The sequence below is a fragment of the Lolium rigidum genome, chromosome 2 (assembly GCF_022539505.1).
Source record: "Lolium rigidum isolate FL_2022 chromosome 2, APGP_CSIRO_Lrig_0.1, whole genome shotgun sequence".
NCBI classification, from domain to species: domain Eukaryota; kingdom Viridiplantae; phylum Streptophyta; class Magnoliopsida; order Poales; family Poaceae; genus Lolium; species Lolium rigidum.
In genome coordinates this window covers 289951046-289967389 of record NC_061509.1, presented here as the reverse complement: position 1 = coordinate 289967389, position 16344 = coordinate 289951046, and the positions used below count along the sequence as shown (strand labels likewise).

At 44.9% G+C, this 16344-nt stretch overlaps 1 protein-coding gene across 1 annotated transcript; it reads left to right on the top strand.

Moving 5' to 3' along the window:
• The first annotated feature begins 4740 nt into the window (after positions 1–4740).
• Positions 4741–8056, top strand: LOC124693625 (E3 ubiquitin-protein ligase RNF4-like). Its single transcript, XM_047227108.1, has 6 exons — positions 4741–5022; positions 5605–5873; positions 6070–6136; positions 6902–6972; positions 7530–7773; positions 7887–8056. The coding sequence occupies exons 2-5, from the start codon at positions 5661–5663 to the stop codon at positions 7770–7772; spliced, it is 594 nt and encodes a 197-aa protein (XP_047083064.1). The 5' UTR covers positions 4741–5022; positions 5605–5660; the 3' UTR covers position 7773; positions 7887–8056.
• Positions 8057–16344: the final 8288 nt, after the last annotated feature.

Sequence of the window (16344 nt, the reverse complement as noted above, 5' to 3'; positions counted from 1 at the left end):
TGGGAGATTTCGGGGCGACGTGGCCAGCACTTGGGATCCATCCCAGGACACGGCCGGGACTAAAGGTGCCTGACCAAAGGCTTGTTTTCTACTAGTTTCGGTTCTCGCCGCGTGGGAGAGCAGGATCGTAGTCGGGGTAGGCTCTGGCGCGCACTTGTCGCCTATTTTGGGGCCAATGTTTGCCGGTTGCGCCGCCCGGCCTCGCCGCCCATGACCTGTTTGGTCAATTGCGTCGGTATGTTTATTACTCGTGTTTTCGACGGTATTGTGTGCGGTCATTGATCCGCAGTTCGTACCCACACAGATGGACATGTGGCAGATGCTGGACAAGTTCCGCGCGGAGGTCGTTGACTCCTCTTCCGACGAGGAGTCCGATCAGTCGACGCAGGCATTGGCTACTACTACGGCCTCCATCCTCCGTGAGTACAATTCAAACGAGGCGCCGGTGCACCGGGGCTCTGTCAAGGGCCGCTCAAAAAACCTGCCGCGGAACAAAGTGGAAGGGCACCTCCGGCTCTACAAGGACTACTTCCACCGAACAGATCCGGTGTTCAAGGAGAAAATGTTTCGGCGCCGGTATAGGATGTCAAGGGACCTGTTCATGGTCATTCTACGGGGCGTCAGAAAGATGCAAAAGGTGCGCTAGGCTTCACCTCATACGAAAAATGCTCAACAGCTATTCACATGCTATCATATGGAATGGCTGCTGATATATTCGATGAGCATCTTCGAATGGGTGATAGCACCTGCCTTGAGTCCATGTACCGGTTTTCCCGAGCCGTGATTGCCGTGTTCGGACAACATTACTATAGGGAGCCAAATGTTGAGGATACAAGGCGGCTGTTGTGTATCAACGAGTCTAAAGGGTTTGCAGGAATGATTGGCAGCATAGATTGCATGCACTGGGAGTGGAAGAACTGTCCATTTGGATAGCAGAGTCAGTATAGCGGGCATGCGGAGGGACGGACTGTCATTCTTGAAGCTGTCATATCTCAAGATTTATGTATTTGCCATTCATTCTTTGGCATGGCCGATTCCAATAATAACATCAATGTGTTGCACCGATCACCGGTTTTCAACAGGCTTATGCAAGGCAAAGCTCCCCGGGTGAGCTACGAGCTCAATGGAAATGCATATGACAAGCCATATTATCTTGCTGATGGCATCTACCCTGACTGGGCCACACTGGTGAAGAGTGTCCGCAATCCAAACTCGGAGAAGACGAGGAGGTTTGACAAGATGCAAGAGGCTTGCAGGAAAGATGTGGAGCGAGGATTTGGTGTGCTCCAAGCTTGGTGGGAAATTGTCCGTCACCCCGCAAGAACATGGTCGCTCAAGACCATGCATGAGGTGATGACATGTTGCGTGATCATGCACAACATGATCGTTGAGAACGAGCGTCCTGATGGCCGCAATGAGCACCACTGGGATTTCCAAGATGAGCTGGTTGCGCCAATCCCTGGGCATTATCTTGGGAGGACTATCTGCATATGAATGTAGAAGTCACTGACGAGGCCGTGTGCAAACGCCTGCATACGGATCTAGTTGAGCATCAGTGGGCATTGGCTGGCCATGAAGATAATGCCTAGAGGAATACCATCTTATTTTTATGTAGACTTTTTAAATTTTGGATGTACTACTATGACTTTGTTGAAATTGGTTATTTTGTTGTTTTCAAACATCCTAATTCATGCCGACGCGGAAATGCGTTGGGCCGCTGGAAGCACCCCAGGTGCAAATAGACGCGCGGACAAAAACGGTTATTTTCGCTCCGCGGGGCGACGCAAACGGACAATTTGGCCGTCCGATTTGCGTCGCCCCGTTGGACATGCCCTTAGAAGAGGAATTAGAGCATCTCCACTCGCGTCCCCCAGACCGTCCCCCAAAGGGATTTGGGGCGCGCCGGACAAAAAAACATTCCCAGCCGCGTCCCCCAAAGCCGCGTTTTGTCCGGCGTGGCCCGTACGGTGTCCGGCGCCCTGAGCCCGTCCCCGCTACATAGGGGATGCTCCGGGGACGCCGGACACACCGAAAAGCGAGGCGGTGAGTGGCGGGACCGACGCGTCAGCGGCACATTTTATTTTAACCTAACTGTCGCCTACCTCGCGACGGAAGTTATTGGCACTCAACGACGGTGCCCGCAGAGGCGCGGCGAAGCGTCTCGTCGCGCCTAGCTCTGTGTGCCGGCGTTAATGAGCGCCACCGCTCCCCCACCTCCCTCCGGCCTATAAAAAGGTCCGCCTCTCATCGTCCCTCTCACACAAACCCTAGCGCTTGTCTCCCCAAGCCTAGCCACCACCATCTCAAGAGTCGATGCCATGGCTGGTAGAGGCGCAGGCCGAGCTCGCGGCCGTGGTCGTGGTCGTGGGCGCGACAGAGCTGCACGCTAGCCGTCGCCTGCGACGCCGTCATCTTCATCATCGGACATGCAGGACGAGGAGGGCCCCGTGCTGATCGAGTTCGTTATCGTCCTCAAGGGCGACCCACACGCCATCCAGAGGCTGCCGGACACCTTCGCCGACTTCGCCGGTGACGGGCGCCCGGGCTTGCTGCATCTGCGGGAGGCTGCCTGCGGCTACTACCGGTGGATCGTCGACGTGATCTACGAGGCTCGCGGCAAGATGTACCTCCACATCGGCCGGGAGAAGTTCGCGCGCTACCACTGCCTCCAAGCCGGCTTCGTGCTCATGTTCTCCTACTTTGGCGAGAGTGACATGGGCGTCAAGGTGTTCAACGAGACGCGCTGCCGTTGGTACTACAACGGCGACAACGCCGAGGAGGACGATGACTGAAGTGTTGTTTCTTCGCAGCGAAAATAGTCACGGATGTTTCTAGCTGTTCTTCCCCGAAAGAACCAACAGGGGTACCGTCAACAGCTGGATTTTCCAGTTTGGGTGACTGGGTGTGCCCTCGAGTGTTCTTTCTTGGCAGCGAGCACATGAAACATTCGATGCCCGGCCTAGTTAGGTTTAGTTATTTTGCAATGTTTTATATTTGTGTCAACCATGGTTCAAACTATGTATTAGTATGTGGAAAACCATGTTCCAAATTATGTCTTCATGTAAACCACGTTCCCAACTATGTATTAGTTTTTGGAATATTTCTTCTCTTTATTAAAATAAAAGTGCAAAAAAATAAAAAAGAGTATTTTTATGTTTGGGGGCGGCGTTTAGCGCTCGATCCGACATTGTTTGGGGACGCGACTGGAGATGCTCTTAGGGCATCTCTAGCGGCACGACGCACTTTATTGTCCGCGAGCGTCCGTTTGCGTCGCGCCGCGGACGCTAAAATGTCCGTTTTTTTGTCCGCGCGTCCGTTTGCGTCTGGGGTGGCTCCAGCGGGGCGACGGATTTAATTTTCTTATTTTTTTATCTTCTTCATTTAAACATAGTTCCAAATATTATATATTGAAACATGATTTTACACAAGCTAATACATAGTTTTGAACATGGTTTACACAAACTAGTACATAGTTTGAACCATGGTTGACATAAATAAAACATTGCAAAATGAGGAAAACCAGTTGTGTTGATTACCGTATGTTCGCTGCAAAGAAAGAACATTCGAGGGCACACCCAGTCACCCAAACTGGAAAATCCAGCTGGTCTCGGTGGCCCTGTTGGTTCTTTCGAGAACGAACATCTAGAAACCTCGACTACTGGCTTCGTCTAGCCCGTAGCCATATTCGCTGCAAAGAAAGAACACTCTAAAGATCTAACTATCGGTGTCCGAGCCGGATTCGCCGGTGTGGTAGTGCCTGCGGCACGCCGTGTCGTCGAACACCTTGACGATCATCTCGCCATCAACCTCGTTGAGGAAGGTGAGCTGGCAGCCGCGCTCGAGCTCGAGGTCGCGGGCGAACTTGTCCCACCCGGGGGCGCCCAGGGCCGCGGCCTCGACCTCCTCGCTGGCCACCATGTCCGGCCATGGACTTCCTCGCGGGCCTGGCTGCGTCGCGGGAAGAGCTAGGCGGCGCTACGGCGGAGCTTGTGGCGGCTAGGGTTTGTTTGGAGGAGTGGATGAGGAGGAAGAAGAAGGCGCGTCCTCTTTATATAGGCGGAGGCAGGAGACGGCCGCAGGACGCGTGGCGTCGCCATTAACTTCGTTGGCGGAGGTGGCGGCGGCCGCTCGGCAGCGGAGGCATCACCATTAACGTGGCGCAGACTACCAAAGCGACGCAGCGGCGGCGCCAGTCGCTGGCGCGTCTGAGAAGACGCATCGACGCAGGATCGCTGCCAGGTGGGCCCGACGAAACGTCCGCTAGACGCGAGCGGACATTTTCGCGTCTGCGCAGCGTCCGCATAGACGCATCCGAGGCGCATATTTGAGCCAGGTTTGCGTCACCGTGGCGACCCGATCACTTTGCGTCGCCCCGCTGGAGGAGGGCCCAAACGCGTTTCCGATCACGGCGGACGAAAATAGTCGCTCAGTGTCCATTTGCGTCGCGCCGCTGGAGATGGTGATCCCGGAGCTCTACGTGGGCGGTGACGTGTGTCCGGGAGCGTCTCCGTAGGGGTAATTTACCGGAGTTTGCAACGCACATGTCTGGACATCCGTATGACGTGACGTAGCAGCAGACTATACAAAGGGAGCCCATGGTCAACCAGGTCTTCCCACCTCTATCCGATCCCTCGCCCTTCCTCCACTCCTCTCCTCTCCTCTCCTCCCCGTCCGACCACCAGCGCGCTCACCGTGCCCGGAGGAGGAAGACGCGCGGCGCAGGCTTCGATCGCCGCCCGGCCACTCCCCGGCGAGAGGTACGGTAAACTTCCCCAATCCCCGGCGAGGCCTCGACACGAGCCACTGACAAAGGGCCCCACCGAACGAGCCTCTGACAGCAGGGGTCCAGTGGAGTAAGAAAAAAAAACAGGGTGGAGTCGCGCCGCCGCCCGTTTGTCCTTTTAAACACGCCGAGCGAACAGGGTGGGGGGGGAGAAATCGAGCCGAGTTCGTGGGTTCGTGCTGCTGCTGCTGCTGCTGCCTCAGAGTCCGTCGATCGATCGCTCGCTCAGCCGGGCTCGAGTAAGCGCGCAATCCCGTCTCTCTGCATACGCTTCGATCTGCTTTCCTTAGATCGTGTTCTTGTTCGTCCTTGTTCGATTCGATTGGGGACAGGACCACTTCTTGATTCGGTTGCGGCGCCGGCCCCTCTAGATCGGTTCCGGGCGAAGTTCCCTCTGCGCGGGCCGGTCGATTCGGTAGATCTCTGTCCTCTATCGGGGGAGAGGATTCAGGGGGGGGGCATCTGGTTGCCCCTGCGCTCGTTTTCTTCGTCCATTTCTGGTACTAGGATTCTCCAGCTTCGCCCCCCTTGTAGGGCTGCTAGGATTTCTTCCTTGCTTTGTTATTTTGCGGTGATTGATTCGGCTACCGGGTTCGCTAGGTTTGTGCCCGATAGTAGGATTATCTTTTTTTTTTCTGCCATTCTGGTCAAGGGTGTTTTTGTTTTTATTATACTCTTCATATTACCAAATGGTTTTGACAAGCTGGTCTAAAGTTCTTGATGGTGCTACTGGTATATTAAGATGCTAGGGCTGGGTTCCTGCAATGCAGAATATAATAATTATATGACATTGGATTGAGCCATACACTCTTGAAATTCAGGCTGACTCTGGAGCTGAAGGGAGTTCAGGTGAGTATAAGCATCAGAGACACATAGCATGAGTACTACCAGCAGTGCGCGGCGTGCCGCAAGGAGGCAGTCGCAAGATGGGTCTGCTGACAAGGTTGTTGTCAACTTGGATGCAAGCTCGCCGGTGGCGGGGAGCGGTCCTGGGCTGACAGTCTCCCCTGGCGCACGCACATCACCTATTGATGTGGAAGCCCTCGATGATGAAGTGCAGGCGGTATCGCCTTCACAAGTGCCTCCCCCGGTAAATTGCTTCTTCTTGCTTGTGGATGAAAGATCTTGTACTTCACGTTTCAGGAATTAATGTTATGCCATTGGGTCCATACTGATGTTCAAGAAGCAGAGTTCATCTTACTTACCTCAGATTTTCCTGTTAAAGGAGGTATCTACAATCATGCTTCATTTCTGGTACTTATATCAAATTACCTTGCATTTTGCAGAGGGTGATTCGGAGAACAAGGCCATATGTGACAATAGTTGATCTGGAGGTAGATGCTACCCCTGAAGGTTAGTATGCTACTTGCTACATATGTTGCTTTTCATAGAAATGTTTGGCTTCTAACGTAATAGAATTTGGGTGATAAGACTTTTCATCAGTCTGGTCTGAGTTGTGTGGTAGCACTGTCTACTTTCTGAACAACACAGAAGATTTTGGGTTCTTACTCATATATCATCGTGCTGCTAAGATGACTGCAGTTTCTGATTATAGCATGAGGACATCTATTTTTAATTGTGGCAGCAACCATATAAGCTACATATGTTGCATTTCATAGAAATGTTTGGCTTCTAACGTAATAGAATTTGGGTGATACACTTTTCATCAGTCTAATATGAGTTGTGTTGGTAAATTCGTTTAGCACCATCTAATTTGTGAACAACACAGAAGATTTTGGGTTCTTACCCGTAAATCATCGTGCTGCCAAGATGACTGTAGGTGCTGATTATAGTATGAGAACATCATTTTTTCAATTGTGGCAGCAACCATATAAGCCCCCGCAAATATAAAGAAGCTATTCTCAGAATTGGACTAGTTATCTTGCTTGTCTGACCTTTTCTTCTAATTTCCCATTGTAATTGTGTGCTGTAAGATACTGCATGTGTGTCAAATGCTGCATCTGGGAAGCTTAAGTAAAAGATGTAAAAATGTTCATCATATGGTATCGTATTCCCAGTTGATTGAGGTTCCTTGTGACCTTATTATATCTGCTTTATGGTTTATTCAGTCAGTAGTGTTTCATGATGATAATGGAGCTGTGCCTTCTCATACCGCAGTGAACAAACGGCCAAGGATTACACCTCTGATGCATCTCTTCCCAGAAAGGGGAGAAGGGTCCAGCCTGCAGGTAAAGTTTGTAATTTGAAGGGAATAATTTTCCATCTTTAAACCAGCCTTTGATTACTGCTTAGTTGCGGCTATCTACTTTGTCGTCTATGTATTCTGGGTATTCTGTTACAAACATTGTCTTTTATATTGAGTTGTGAACTATGCTCCCTTTTTTTGGATTACAGGTGAAATAGTTTGTTATAAGAAAAGAATATCTTTCTTGTTTTGTTTTAAGCTGTAAATAATAGGACGCTCATACTTGCAATATTCTGATAGTGCCATGTAGATGTCTTCAGCATGTTCTTGGAAGCTTTTGCTGACCATTAAAGATTCTAGTTTTGAACTGGCAACTTGACAATCGCTAAATTTCAAGGACCATCTTACCTTTTGTAGTATAGATAGATGCCATGCATTGATATGATTATCCAATATGCTAGAGGATATGTTGGAACAAAGTGGGAGGAATTCTCCATTTCTTTCTGCATACATTGAAATCTTGCATCCAGTTATTATAGGCCTTATTACCACTGCCTCATTATTTTTGTTCAACCGTAACTGTATGCTTCCATCCTGCAGTCGAGCAATGCTGCAAAAATTAGCGAAGAGCCTGCTAAAGCAGTGGTTCCAAAGGAACCGAGTTTTGATTGCCCGGTGTGCTGGAACAAGTTGGTGGAGCCTTCCACGACAAACTGTGGCCATATTTTCTGCACCGAGTGCATCAAGCAAGCTATCCAGTATCAGAAGAAATGTCCTACTTGCCGCAAAGCCCTCAGGAAGAACAATTTCCATCGTATTTACCTTCCGAACTCTCATGCTTAAGGTGAGTCGGTTTCACTTCTACCTATCCATTAGCTTCTCCTTTTCCTGGTGAACCTAGGTTTCATCAAATACATGTCCCATGGACTAATATCTTGCTGTGTAATTTATTTTCAGGTCAGCAGCGGATCAGTCTACTGAAGTGTACCCTCACCTAGATGAATTATTACTTAGAAAACTAGGGTGAACAGTTGGTTAATTTGACTGGTGTATGTATTAGATGGTTGATCTATGTAACTGGAATTGGCCTTAAGCTGAGATGATAACGGTGGATGGCATTTTTAGTATCTGTGTTCTTTACAAGGGCCCAGTCAAGTATGTTTTGATGAAGTTTTAACCAGCTCCTAGGCTATCACACAGGCTGGAGTCGGCATGGTTCAGCTCATCTTCTGGAGTGCTGGAGATGCAGAGTTAGAGTACCTCTAACAGTTGATGTATTTACATCATATTGCCAAAATATACAACATGAAAACTGATGTATTTTACATCACTGGTATTGCAACAGGCGATGTAAAATACATTACATCACATCTACAGCAAATTGTTCTTCTTTGACAGTTTAAACTTAAATTGAAACTCAAATTTCAGTTCGGAAATATCAATTGTTAGGAAATATCAAATTCCAGTTACTTTTGACATTACATCACATCTAAAGTTAGGAAATATAAAAAAGAAATAACAGGACACATGAAAATGTCAAAAGTTACACTTTAAGTTGCATAATGCGTCTAGTTAGGAAATATCAAATTTCAGTTGCAGCAGATGAAAATACCGATTGGTTACGTATCCACTTGTTATTCCAAGATTGAAATATGGTATCATAGCAAAGCCGGGAAATCATCAATGTTTATTTCCCTCGTCTGATATACATCTGTGAAGAAAGACCAACATACAAGAACAATTCACAGTGAGATAAATTAACCAAAGGAATGTGTGCATTTCCAAATACTTTCAGGTATTCTAAATGTGTACCTCTAAGCAAAGAAGGTACTCTTCCTTTGCATTATCTTGATTTCATTTTCATAGGACATACCCAAAACATATTGACAGAACTAAATCAGTGGCACTTTGTACCTATTATATTAGTAAAAATGGTTGGAAAATCAAGGCAGATGACTATACTTAAGTCATTTTGTTAAATAGTGTATATTCCAACTTACTTGATACGAGTAAAGAGATATATGATACACCTATTATACAATCAGAGAAAGAGAATCAACACCAGAAATTCAATTCGGCTCCCGGGAAGCCAGTTAGAAAATGGATTCCTATTTGAAGAGCGCCTAACCGCATGGATAAGCTCACATTAACCCGTCAATTTTGGATCCAATTCGGGATTTTTCTTGGGAAGTGTCGGGAAGAAATTGGAATGAAATAATATAGATTCATACAGAGGAAAAGGTTCTCTATTGATGCAAACGCTGTACCTAGAGGATAGAGGAAGAGGGAAAAATCGAAATGAAATAAATAAAGAATAAAGCAAAAAAAAAAAAGTCGAAGATAGAAGAGCCCAGATTCCAAATGAAGAAATGGAAACTCGAAAAAGATCCTTCTGATTCTCAAAGAATGAGGGGCAAGGGGATTGATACCGAGAAATATTTCTTCTTATTATAAGACGTTATTTGATCCGCATGTGTTTGGTAAAAGAACAATCTTCTCCTTTATCATATGGAAAGTATTCAATTAGAACATGAAAACGTGATTCAATTGGTCTTAGTTAGTCTTCGGGACGGAGTGGAAGAAGGTATGCTCCCTCTACTAAAAAATTATGTTTCGAAATGTCGAAAAATTACATGTACATCTTCATAATATACGTGCATTCGTCAAGTTTCACGAAAAACCAATATTTTGTGTGGTCTATATAAAAAAGAGAAAGTTTATCTTGTGAAAAGCATTATTTTTAGCACTGAATTTTTTCTTTTTTACACACGTCACATGATAAATCGATTTTTTATGAAACGACTTTGTGAGCACGTAGCACGTGAAGATGTACATGCGAACTTTTAGTTTCATTTTTTTAAAATTTAAAATGTATGTAAGATGCATTTCGAAATATAAATAGCATATGGACCCATGTTCCAAAACACCGCTCCCTTGTTAGTCAAAATGCTAAACTGAATTTAATAACATGCACCTCTAAATAGAGCCTGTGAATTTGGTCGTTGGCTATAGCAGGACCCTTACGGCATCAGCTCCTCCAGATCCACGATTCCTTGCACCGCCATCTCCCACGCTGGGTCTGCAGGATTCTTGAGATCCAACATCGTTTATGCCGCTGCAATTTTCTCCTCCAGCCCCTGCCCTGACAATTGCGGACGCCAACCCTTTGCCATATGCTTGATTGCCCATGACGAGGCCAAGCAGATTTGCAGCTTCCGCCGCAGTTTCACCTCTCTCCGCTCCTCCAACATCTTTTCCTCCTTGCAACACCTTGCACGCTCGCATGCGATCCTCGTTAGCTCTTCGTATGAGATGAACTCCCTGAACGACCACTTCCGCTCTGACATCTCCGCGCTCCGAGAACCTCACCGGCGAGTAACAGCGGTGGAGGGAGGTGGAGTTGTAGGTGGAGGTGGTTGGGGATCGCCTATATGTTAGGTCGAGACGGACGAGGCTAGACGTGTCACAGCCTCACTCAGAGAAACGAGGTCACATATAATTGAAGCCCATGTCTTGGGCCGATACTACACCTGGGCAAAGTTCGAGCCGGGCTTAAAAAAGTCCGCGGGTAAAAAGTCGGGTCTGAGCCCGGCCCGGCCAGCCCGACCGTCAGGCCTATAATTTAAGCCCAAACCCAGCCCGAACAAGCAAAAAGCCCGGCCCAGCCCGAGAAGCCCAGCTCGGCCAGATGAAAATGCGCAAAAAATGAAGGCCCGAGCCCGGCCCGGTGAAACGTCTCCGACGTATCGATAATTTCTTATGTTCCATGCCACATTATTGATGATACCTACATGTTTTATGCGTATTTTATGTCATATTTATGCATTTTCCGGCACTAACCTATTAACGAGATGCCGAAGAGCCAGTTGCTGTTTTCTGATGTTTTTGGTTTCAGAAATCCTAGTAAGGAAATATTCTCGGAATTGGACGAAATCAACGCCCAGGGGCCTATTTTGCCACGAAGCTTCCAGAAGACCGAAGAGGAGACGAAGTGGAGCCACGAGCTAGCGACACACTAGGGCGGCGCGGCCCAGCCCTTGGCCGCGCCGACCTACTGTGTGGGGCCCTCGTGTGGCCCCCTGACCTGCCCTTCCGCCTACATATAGTCTTCGTCGCGAAACCCCCAGTACCGAGAGCCACGATACGGAAAACCTTCCAGAGACGCCGCCGCCAATCCCATCTCGGGGGATTCAGGAGATCGCCTCCGGCACCCTGCCGGAGAGGGGAATCATCTCCCGGAGGACTCTTCACCGCCATGGTCTCCTCCGGAGTGATGAGTGAGTAGTTCACCCCTGGACTATGGGTCCATAGCAGTAGCTAGATGGTCGTCTTCTCCTTATGTGCTTCATTGTCGGGTCTTGTGAGCTGCCTAACATGATCAAGATCATCTATCTGTAATGCTATATGTTGTGTTTGTTGGGATCCGATGGATAGAGAATACTATGTTATATTGATTATCAATCTATTACCTATGTGTTGTTTATGATCTTGCATGCTCTCCGTTATTAGTAGAGGCTCTGGCCAAGTTTTTACTCTTAACTCCAAGAGGGAGTATTTATGCTCGATAGTGGGTTCATGCCTCCATTAAATGCGGGACGAGTGACGGAAAGTTCTAAGGTTGTGGATGTGCTGTTGCCACTAGGGATAAAACATTGATGCTATGTCCGAGGATGTAGTTATTGATTACATTACGCACCATACTTAATGCAATTGTCTCGTTGTTTGCAACTTAATACTGGAAGGGGTTCGGATGATAACCTGAAGGTGGACTTTTTAGGCATAGATGCATGCTAGATAGCGGTCTATGTACTTTGTCGTAATGCCCAATTAAATCTCACTATACTCATCATATCATGTATGTGCATGGTCATGTCCTCTCTATTTGTCAATTGCCCAACTGTAATTTGTTCACCCAACATGCTATTTATCTTATGGGAGAGACACCTCTAGTGAACTGTGGACCCCGGTCCATTCTTTTAATCGAATACAATCTCATCGCAATACTTGTTCTACTGTTTTCTCGTAAACAATAATCATCCACACTATACATCTAATCCTTTGTTACAGCAAGCCGGTGAGATTGACAACCTCGCTTGTTTCGTTGGGGCAAAGTACTTTGGTTGTGTTGTGCAGGTTCCACGTTGGCGTCGGAATCCCTGGTGTTGCGCCGCACTACATCTCGCCGCCATCAACCTTCAACGTGCTTCTTGGCTCCTACTGGTTCGATAACCTTGGTTTCTTACTGAGGGAAAACTTGCCGATGTACGCATCACACCTTCCTCTTGGGGTTCCCAACGGACGCGTGTTGTACGCGTATCAAGCTCTTTTTCTGGCGCCGTTGACGGGGAGATCAAGACACGCTGCAAGGGGAGTCTCCACATCCCAATCTCTTTACTTTGTTTTTGTCTTGCTTTATTTTATTTACTACTTTGTTTGCTGCATTATATCAAAACACAAAAAAATTAGTTGCTAGCTTTATTTTATTTACTGTCTTGTTTGCACGCTATATCAAAAATACAAAAAAAATTAGTTACTTGCATTTATTTTATCTAGTTTGCTTTATTTATTGTTGCTAAAATGGGTACTCCTGAAAATACTAAGTTGTGTGACTTCACAACCATAAATAATAATGATTTCTTATGCACACCTATTGCTCCACCTGCTACTACAGCAGAATTCTTTGAAATTAAACCCGCTTTACTGAATCTTGTTATGCGAGAGCAATTTTCTGGTGTTAGTTCTGATGATGCTGCTGCCCATCTCAATAATTTTGTTGAATTATGTGAAATGCAAAAGTATAAGGATGTAGATAGCGACATTATAAAATTAAAATTATTCCCTTTCTCATTAAGAGGAAGAGCTAAAGATTGGTTGCTATCTCCGCCTAAGAATAGTATTGATTCATGGACTAAATGCAAGGATACTTTTATTGGTAGATATTATCCCCCTGCTAAAATTATATCTTTGAGGAGTAGCATAATGAATTTTAAACAATTGGATAATGAGCATGTTGCACAAGCTTGGGAAAGAATGAAATCTTTGGTTAAAAATTGCCCAACCCATGGATCGACTACCTGGATGATCATCCAAACCTTTTATGCAGGACTGAATTTTTCTTCGCGGAACCTATTGGATTCAGCTGCTGGAGGTACCTTTATGTCCATCACTCTTGGCGAATCAACAAAATTTCTTGATAATATGATGATTAATTACTCCGAATGGCATACGGAAAGAGCTCCACAAGGTAAGAAGGTAAATTCTGTCGAAGAAACCTCTTCCTTGAGTGATAAGATTGATGCTATTATGTCTATGCTTGTGAATGATAGCACTAATGTTGATCCTAATAATGTTCCGTTAGCTTCATTGGTTGCCCAAGAAGAACATGTTGATGTTAACTTCATTAAAAATAATAATTTCAACAACAATGCTTATCAGAACAATTCTAGTAACAACTATAGGCCATATCCTTATAATAACGGCAACGGCTATGGTAATTCTTATGGGAATTCTTACAACAATAATAGGAACACACCCCCTGGACTTGAAGCTATGCTTAAAGAATTTATTAGTACACAAACTGCTTTTAATAAATCTGTTGAAGAAAAGCTTGGGAAAATTGATATACTTGCTTCTAAAGTCGATAGTCTTGCTGCTGATGTTGATCTTTTGAAATCGAAAGTTATGCCTAATGAAAATCATAATAATAAAATTGTTACTACAACAAATGCCATTCAAGTTAGAATTAATGAGAATATAAGATTGATGGCCGAATTGCGTGCTAGGTGGGAAATAGAAGAAAATGAAAAAGAAGATAATATAGCTAAAGTTTGGACTATTACCACTACTAGCAATGCTAATGCTCCACATGTTGCTGCACCTCCTACTAATAATGGTAAAAGAATTGGTGTTGGCAATGTTTCCACTTCTAATGCAAAGCGCGAAAAACTGCCCGAAACTGCTAAAACTGCTGAAACCGCTCGTGATAAAACTCGCTGAAATTTTTTCCAACATTGGGGATGATGATCCCATTGCTTTAGATTATAATGGTTTGGATTTTGATGATTGCCACATCTCTGAAGTTATAAAGTTCTTACAAAAACTTGCTAAGAGTCCTAATGCTAGTGCTATAAAATTGGCTTTCACGAAACATATTACAAATGCTCTCATAAAAGCTAGAGAAGAGAAACTAGAACGCGAAACTTCTATTCCTAGGAAGCTAGAGGATGGTTGGGAGCCCATCATTAAGATGATGGTCAATGACTTTGATTGCAATGCTTTATGTGATCTTGGTGCAAGTATTTCCGTTATGCCTAAGAAAATTTATAATATGCTTGACTTGCCACCATTGAAAAATTGTTATTTAAATGTTAATCTTGCTGATAACTCTACAAAGAAACCTTTGGGGAGAGTTGATAATGTTCGCATTACTGTTAACAATAATCTTGTCCCCGTTGATTTTGTTGTCTTGGATATTGAATGCAATGCATCTTGTCCCATTATATTGGGAAGACCTTTTCTTCGAACTGTTGGTGCTATCATTGATATAAAGGAAGGTAATATTAAATATCAATTTCCTCTCAAGAAAGGTATGGAACACTTCCCTATAAAGAGAATGAAGTTACCTTTTGATTCTATTATTAGAACAAATTATGATGTTGACACTTTGTCTCTTGACAATACTTGATATACACTTTCTGCGCCTAGCTGAAAGGCGTTAAAGAAAAGCGCTTATGGGAGACAACCCATGTTTTTACTACAGTACTTTCATTTTATATTTGAGTCTTGGAAGTTTTTACTACTGTAGCAACCTTTCCTTATCTTAGTTTTGTGCATTGTTGTGCCAAGTAAAGTCGTTGATAGTAAGGTTCATACCAGATTTGGATTACTGCGCAGAAACAGAATTCTTTGCTGTCACGAATCTGGGCCTAATTCTCTGTAGGTAACTCAGAAAATTATGCCAATTTACGTGAGTGATCCTCAGATATGTACGCAACTTTCATTCAATTTGAGCATTTTCATTTGAGCAAGTCTGGTGCCTCTTAGAAATTCGTCTTTATGAACTGTTCTGTTTTGACAGATTCTGCCTTTTATTTCGCATTGCCTGTTTTGCTATGCTTGATGGATTTTTCTATTCCATTGACTTTCAGTAGCTTTGTGCAATGTCCAGAAGTGTTAAGAATGATTATGTCACCTCTGAACATGTAAATTTTAATTGTGCACTAACCCTCTAATGAGTTTTTTTGAGTTTGGTGTGGAGGAAGTTTTCAAGGATCAAGAGAGGAGGATGATACAACATGATCAAGGAGAGTGAAAGCTCTAAGCTTGGGGATGCCCCGGTGGTTCATCCCTGCATATTTCAAGAAGACTCAAGCGTCTAAGCTTGGGGATGCCCAAGGCATCCCCTTCTTCATCAACAACATTATCAGGTTCCTCCCCTGAAACTATATTTTTATTCCATCACATCTTATGTGCTTTGCTTGGAGCGTCGGTTTGTTTTTGTTTTTTGTTTTTATTTAACTAAAATGGATCCTAGAATTCTTTGTGTGGGAGAGAGACACGCTCCGCTGTTGCATATGGACAAATATGTCCTTAGGCTTTACTCATAATGTTCATGGCGAAGGTTGAATCTTCTTCGTTAAATTGTTATATGGTTGGAATCGGAAAATGATACATGTAGTAATTGCTAAAATGTCTTGGATAATGTGATACTTGGCAATTGTTGTGCTCATGTTTAAGCTCTTGCATCATATACTTTGCACCTATTAATGAAGAAATACATAGAGCTTGCTAAATTTGGTTTGCATAATTGGTCTCTCTAAGGTCTAGATAATTTCTAGTATTGGGTTGAACAACAAGGAAGACGGTGTAGAGTCTTATAATGTTTACAATATGTCTTTTATGTGAGTTTTGCTGCACCGGTTTATCCTTGTGTTTGTTTCAAATAACCTTGCTAGCCTAAACCTTGTATCGAGAGGGAATACTTCTCATGCATCCAAAATCCTTGAGCCAACCACTATGCCATTTATGTCCACCATACCTACCTACTACATGGTATTTCTCCGCCATTCCAAAGTAAATTGCTTGAGTGCTACCTTTAAAATTTCTATCCTCTACCTTTGCAATATATAGCTCATGGGACAAATAGCCTAAAAACTATTGTGGTATTGAATATGTACTTATGCACTTTATCTCTTATTAAGTTGCTTGTTGTGCGATAACCATGTTCCTGGGGACGCCATCAACTACTCTTTGTTGAATATCATGTGAGTTGCTATGCATGTCCGTCTTGTCTGAAGTAAGGGAGATTTACCACTCATTTAATGGTTAGAGCATGCATAATGTTAGAGAAGAACATTGGGCCGCTAACTAAAGCCATGAATCATGGTGGAAGTTTCAGTTTTGGACATATATCCTC

What these genes read in the sequence shown, in the direction of transcription:
- LOC124693625 (XM_047227108.1), top strand. Translation starts at nt 5,661, where the DNA reads ATGAGTACTACCAGCAGTGCGCGGCGTGCCGCAAGGAGGCAGTCGCAA. An exon ending in GGTAGATGCTACCCCTGAAG is followed by an intron (nt 6,137 to 6,901) that starts GTTAGTATGCTA and finishes CTCATACCGCAG; the next exon opens with TGAACAAACGGCCAAGGATT. An exon ending in GAGAAGGGTCCAGCCTGCAG is followed by an intron (nt 6,973 to 7,529) that starts GTAAAGTTTGTA and finishes TCCATCCTGCAG; the next exon opens with TCGAGCAATGCTGCAAAAAT.